The 6,894-nt window shown below is 35.5% G+C and overlaps 1 protein-coding gene across 1 annotated transcript; it reads left to right on the plus strand.

Moving 5' to 3' along the window:
• LOC109235741 (heterogeneous nuclear ribonucleoprotein 1-like) lies at positions 322-3,562 on the plus strand. Its single transcript, XM_019401974.1, has 6 exons — positions 322-508; positions 612-652; positions 1,015-1,178; positions 2,050-2,149; positions 2,273-2,442; positions 2,699-3,562. Exons 1-6 carry the CDS (start codon positions 465-467, stop codon positions 3,218-3,220), a joined length of 1,041 nt encoding a protein of 346 aa, XP_019257519.1. The 5' UTR covers positions 322-464; the 3' UTR covers positions 3,221-3,562.

A 6,894-nucleotide genomic window follows, 5' to 3' on the forward strand; every position in this document is an offset into this window, starting at 1 on the left:
CGGTCCAGCATAATATGCTGGAGTTCGTACACAAATGCACCAGAACCCCCGTATATTATACTGGACCGGTCCCTGTTGCAGTAAAATAGTGGCTATTTTTCATTGACTTGATAAACGCTGGCTATTTTTCATTGACCAATGTGAAAACTGGCTATACCATGATATTTTAACGGTTCATAGCCACCGCCTTTCAATCTAAAGCCCAAATAAAACTTTAGGACCAAGCAATCAGGCCCATACATTTTCAAAACCGACTCGGAAACCTTTTGTACTTTGCTCCAAAACTAAAGAGGAAAGCGTAGACTATCCGCACTTCTGTCTATATATAAAACCACCACAAAATCTATTCTCTCTCTCCTTTTTGTGGTTTGTGTTTCGACCAACTCATTCACAAACCCTAGCTTTCTTTCTCCAACTTTCTCTGAGATCTAATTGCTTAACAAAATCAAAAGCTTTTATCAACAATGGGTTCACGAAAGAGCGACTTCGGCGATGGAGCTAGCCCCGGGTATCCTCTCCATATCTATTTATTTAGGGTTTTGCTGCTCTTGAAAAAGTTTATTTTCCATATGAATTGTATTAATTAGGGTTTTTTGTTGTTATGTAAACAGAAAAATCTTTATTGGAGGTCTAGCGAAAGAGACGACGTTAGGTTAGTTTTTCATCTGCTACATATTTGTAATTTAATTTTAATTCGTTATTAGGGATGAGCTGAGGTTTGTGTATTTTAGTTAATATACACTGTTACTGTCAAGAATATTACAAGTGAGCCTCCTGGGATTAGTAGTAATAAGAAAATGAGACTCGTTACTTGCTATAACAGGTAAAGGTGACTTGATGGTGTAAAAATTTCTTACATTGATTGTGTATATAACCTAAACTCTTAACGTTTACCGTATCGGAACAAAAATATAACCTAAACGCTTAGTTTTACTGTTTCTTGTTGGTAGGGATTTTCTAAGTTTCTATCCGTTTATCTCTAATTTTAGGATGATTTAATTTGGGGTTTTGTAGAACAATTTGTGAAGTACTTTGAGAAGTATGGGGAGATAATAGACTCGGTGATTATGAAGGACAGACATACTGGTAGACCTAGAGGTTTTGGGTTCATCACTTACTCTGATCCCACTGTCGTTGACACTGTTATTGCTGAAACACATATTATCAATGACAAACAAGTGAGTGGTTTATCTTCCCTTTTTTGATTTCATCTATAAATCCTTCTCAATAAGTGGCATGTGTATGTATAATCGTTCCCTATTGCTTTTCTAGGAGTCTTTTTACCTTATCATAGATTTATATAACTTTTACTATGCCTTATTCTTCACTTTTATTTTTATTTGGTCTGATGATGACATGTCTTTAACCTTAAATGGATAAACATGGGCAATAAGGATTCGTACAACCGACCCAGCTTGTTTGGGAGTTGGGACTGAGCATAGTCGTTATTGTTGCTTGGTGTTTCATTACAATCAAATGGGATTGGAGAGGAAGGACAGCTAGAATTTTTAGTATATGATTATCATGAGAAAGTCTCTGTTTTATGTTCATTTATAACAAACCTTTGATTTATAGCATAACAAGTCATAAATTTCTACTAGAGACCATGTTTCCCAAGCGTCCCTTTTTTTTCTTTGGATGTTATATATAATGCTCTGTGTTTGATTATTGTAGGGTTGGAAAGAAAGGACAACTACAATTTTTATTTATGAATGTCATGAGAAGTTCTCCTTTTTGTGTTCGTTCCTAACAAACCATCTTTTTATAGCATAATAGCAAGTCATGAATTCTTTTTGAGATTATGAGCTTGGTTGGTATTGTATATTTGTAACCAAAGTTCATAGTGTTCCTGATGTTGTGAGATTTCTAGTAGAAACCATATTCTCCACACATGGGCGTTGTATATTTGTAACTAAAGGTCGTGGTATTCATGGTATTGTAAGAATTTCTAGTAGAAACCATATTCTCGAAGCATTGTTTATTAGTATAAACGTGATGTATGGTGGAAAGCATTTTGGCTTTGAGACTCACGATATTACTCTTGGTAAGGTTGAGATTAAAAGAACCATTCCGAAAGGATCTGCTGAATCGAAGGACTTCAAGACTAAGAAGATTTTTGTTGGTGGCATTCCTACTTCTATGAATGAAGGTGACAAATGGTGTAGCTTTCTTTTTATTAATTGTTTTATACTCCATGTGCTTTATCATACAGTTGTGCTGAATTTTTCAGTTTCTCAAGTATTTAATTGTTCCTTTTTCTCTTCGTGGTTAGACGAATTCAAGGGCTTCTTCTCCAAGTACGGGAAGGTGGTTGATTGTGAGATCATAAGGGACCATGTGTCTAAGAGGTCTCGAGGGTTTGGATTTATTGTGTTCGACAATGAGCAAGTAGTTGATAATGTGCTGTCCGAGGGAAATATGATTGATATGTTGGGTACCCAGGTGAGTTTTGTCCAATGGTTGTCGAAGATGTCAGATGTAGTGGGTTGTAACTATCTTTCAAGTAGTGAATGGACAAGATTTCTCTTTGGTTTTATGCTGCAAATTTCAGTATTATTTATTCAGATTTTCGCACCATGTCTCTCATGTGTGGTAGTTTAATGTTTGTAGGATTCATTTAGTGTATATATTTCAGGGCTTAGCTGTGTCAGGCTACTGCATAGGTGATTTTCTAGGTTAACTTGCTTCTTTATTGTAGGTTGAGATCAAGAAGGCAGAACCTAAGAAACCCTCAAACCCAGCATCATCTGGTCATGGCTATGGTAGTGAGTCTAGGGGACGTGGATACAGTGATAGTTATGGAGGCTTTGGCAATTCATACAGCAGTTTTGGCAGTGGCGGTTTTGGCCCTGCTTCTTATAGGTCTTCTGGAGGTATGGGTGGTAGGTTTGGTGACTATGGATACGGTGGTGGTGAATATGGTGGTAGATATGGAGACTTTGGCGGTGGTGAATTTGGTGGTTACCGTGGAGATCCCTCACTCGGCTATTCTAGTCGCTATGGCTCTTATGCTGGTGGGTTTGGTGGAGGTGCTGGTGGATATGGTGGCAGTGGACTAATGGCATACGGCCGCGGAGCTAGTTATGGGGGTTATGGTGGGGCTGGCTCAGGTGCTGGTTATGATTCTGGCCCTGGCGCTGGTTATGGTGGACCAGGAGGTTTATACGGAAGTAGGGCAGGCTATAGTGGCAGCGGCCGTTACCATCCCTATGCCAGGTAGATTATCTTAAGCATTTCCTAGGAGTTGCATTCAGGCTCTTGGTAATGCATCTTTGGCTCAGAGTTGAGTAGATATGGGAGCGCTAGCAAGCAGACAACGTCTAGAAGATTGGGAGAACCCTAGTTTGTTCCTGCTTATTATTGTGGGACCTGAGACCCATAGTGAAAATCTCATGATTTGTCTTAGTTTAGACATTTTCTCCTTTATGAACTATGAATTAGCTAGAACCTTCTCTTTTGGAGTTCTTTTATGTATCTTTTGTAAGTTTGGTTTCTTTAGATGTTTGTTACTCAGGCTCGTATCTTTATTTAGTGAGTTCATCTTTCTGGTCTTGACAAGGTAGACTCTGAGCTTTTTGACTTCCGATAGATCTATATGGTGCTTGTAGCCTAGAACTATTCTTCCGTCAACCACTTACAGCTAACTTGGCTTGGTAATTCAGTTAGATCTATTCTTCCTTCGACCACTTACAGCTAACTTGGCTTGGTAATTCACTTAGGCATCTATTTTTGGCAACCTAGAGATCTAGTGCTTGCTGCCTAGAAATAATCTGGTATCTATTTCAAGTTATCTTATAAATCCTGAGCCTTTTGGCTTCCTAGAGTTCTGTGGTGTTCTGCCTAGAATTTATCTTCAATGAATTATAGTTGACTTGGTTTGGCTATAGCTGGGCATGTATTTCAAATTTACATGCCATCTGCCCAGTTAACTGTTTGAGGTAGTGTGCCTAGCAGGATCTCTTGGCCAACATCTGAATAATGTTGTTAACAACATACTTCATTTGAAGGCTTGAAGGTGAATTGTCCCCCTCCTCCTTCCCCCCTAAGCTCTTATAACTTTCTAGTTTTAGATCGACTTGCATGCAAATTTGTGGTGCCTTAAGTTTTTTGAAGATAGCTTCTCTTAATCTGGGGTGGGCTAGAGATGTTGAAAATTCGTTTTTACTAGCTTCTCTTTATCTGGGGTGGGCTAGAGATGTTGAAAATTCGTTTTTACTTGTCAGGTGTAATTACATAAACTTTAGTTGGCTTGTAAGCTTTACAATATGAAACGCATATCTTAGTTTTTAATGGTGTGATGGCTTGCCATCTCCGAATGTTATCTCTTGTTTTAATTTGGTGGATTGCAAACATGATCTCTTATTGAACAGCTTATGACCAACAACTATGGTCTATCTTCTATGAATCTCGAATGCTATTTCCATGGGAACCCGTGTTTCTGTTTGTGTGCCCCGCTCTGTTCATTTCACACTTCCCCCAGATAAATGAGAAGTTGGAAGAACTTGAGACATGTGACGACTTGACTGGGGTACAGTTGCATTAGCTCCTTCTTTCTTTTATCGATGTTCCTTGTGATCTTGTTGGATTCTCTTGTCTAGTAGGATTCTTTTAAAGCTTAGTTTCGGGCTTGAAGAAACAGAAATTCCCTTCACCCTTCAATTTCTGAAGTAAATGCTATTGAGTTTGACTTGTCTTTGGTTTAGATGCAATTCAGAAATTGATGTTGCATGGATAATACTAATCATAACTGTGGATGTTGGTTCTCTTTTTACGCCAACATACTTTCTGCTTCAAGTTAACATCAAAATTGCCATATGACACGTACTTTATCCAGTTAATCTGCTATCAGTTTGTATGGACGTTGAACTGGTGCTTAGTCCAAAATGTGAATAACCGGATAAACGTGCAATATTTTCACTATGAGATACAAAACTGTTTGTGTTGAGCTTGCAACATGATTTTTTTATAATACGTATATGGGGTGTTAAATGAACGAGGTATGTCAGATTTGGCGTGTTAATGTGAACTAATCAACATAAGCTAAATATCGTATTTGGTCATTTGGTTGAGAAAAACTAAACGAATACAACTCTATTTAGCTGAAGCAGTCACCAAAGCTAAACCTAAGCCGAAGCACAATTATGGGTAATTCGAAAATCACTGCGAAAATGAAAAAAATAAAAGAAATTGGATTGTCATGTGGAGTGGCGTTACAGTTCAGGTTAGTTTCGTTTTGGTGTAGAGGTCTACTGGGTTTAGAGCCAAAACTGGTTATTTTAAAGAGTGTTCTTGTTTAACAGTGTTTTCTGAAAAGGTACTTTTGCCAAATAGTGGTGTTTGGTCATTTCGCTTGAGTAGTGCTTTTTGAAGTTAATTGTTGGCCAATATTTTAGAGAAGTATTTTTTAGTATCAAATTACGAAAAAGGATAATAAATGTTCAATTAGTACTATTAAGAAAAGAAAAATAAGTTTAAATATTTAATAAAAGAATTCAATTAAAATATAAAAATTAAAGTAAAAATATAAATTTAAAATATCAGTCAATATAAAATATAGTTATTTCAAAGCAATAACAATGAGTTTCTGAATTATTTACTGTTTACGTGATAATTTATATATGTAAAAATACATCATTCAATATAAATTTAAAATTTAAATTTACTCTTAGGAATAGGAGAAAATGAAGTAAAAAATTGATTAAAATAAAAAAAGAGAAAAAAATATATAGTAGATAAAAAAAGGAGAAGGAAAAGGAAAAAAAGAAAAAACTGACAAATCAATGATGGATAATTTGAAAAAGATAAATTTATTGCAAGGTTAATTTTGTGAATAAAATAATTTTCTGCTTGTGCATTTTGGAAGGAGTTAGAATTTGTAGCTTCTTCCCAAAAGGAAAAAAAATTATTTTTATTGCTACTCAAAAGTACTTTTCGATTCTGGTTAAACACCTTAAATTTTATAAAAAATATATTCATAAAAAAAATATTTTTTTGATTAAAAAAAGTACTTTCGGCCTCCCGTAAGCTTGGTCATACAGGCTCTTAGTTGATACTGGTTAACATGGCGAGTAGTAAGGCATCTCATTTGCTCTGCCTTAATTTTCAAATTTTTAGTTATTCAAATCTTATTATTTTGATACGGCATATTCTCGACCAAGCTAACTTTAAATTATTGTTTTAGTAATTTTATTTTGGCTATCTGTGAGCATGTGATTTTTGCCCAACCTAAAATATTCTTACAAAATCACAAAGTAGATTTTTGTAGTTTATTTTAATTTTTATAGAATTTTTAGGTATATTTGTTTAATTGTTTGTATGTTTAGTTGCATTTTTGCATACATTGAAACATGGAAAATATTCCAAAAATGTCAAAATTCTATGCATTTCATAGTAGTTTGTGTGTTCGTACTTTAGAATTAATTTGGCTAATTAATTGTTATTAAAAAAAATACATAATGGCTCCATTTTTCTTTTCTAGTTTTGGTATTTTTCTTTCATTAGATCTAAAATCAATTAATTATTTTAGCATGGGAATTAGCTAGTTAAATCAACTTTATTATTAGGTGTTGCTTAGGATTTAATTTAGGATCATTAGTGTTTGTTAATTAATATTAATTTTAATTAGTGTTTAATTAAATTTGAGTCAAAAATATAAACAAAAGAAGAAAGGTTTGTTTTGGACTCGATTTGGGCCAAATATGTTAAGCCCAATTAATTTTGGCTCAGATCCGACCCAGCCCCTAACCCAAATCTGGTCCAGCCCCTTGCATAAGTTAAACGACGCCGTTTTTAGTTCAATCAAATCTCAGCCGTTGATCTCGTGTGATCCAACGACTGGGAACTGGCCTTGGTTTCATATATAGCTGTCCGAACTCGGATCTCCCCCCCCCCCCC

The sequence above is a fragment of the Nicotiana attenuata genome, chromosome 12 (genome assembly GCF_001879085.1).
Source record: "Nicotiana attenuata strain UT chromosome 12, NIATTr2, whole genome shotgun sequence".
In the NCBI taxonomy this organism is placed as follows: domain Eukaryota; kingdom Viridiplantae; phylum Streptophyta; class Magnoliopsida; order Solanales; family Solanaceae; genus Nicotiana; species Nicotiana attenuata.

Excerpts from the sequence above, each read along its gene's own strand:
- LOC109235741 (XM_019401974.1), top strand. The coding sequence starts at position 465 with ATGGGTTCACGAAAGAGCGACTTCGGCGATGGAGCTAGCCCCGG. Across the intron at positions 509-611 it reads GGCGATGGAGCTAGCCCCGG|AAAAATCTTTATTGGAGGTC; the intron begins GTATCCTCTCCA and ends TTATGTAAACAG. Across the intron at positions 1,179-2,049 it reads ATATTATCAATGACAAACAA|GTTGAGATTAAAAGAACCAT; the intron begins GTGAGTGGTTTA and ends ACTCTTGGTAAG.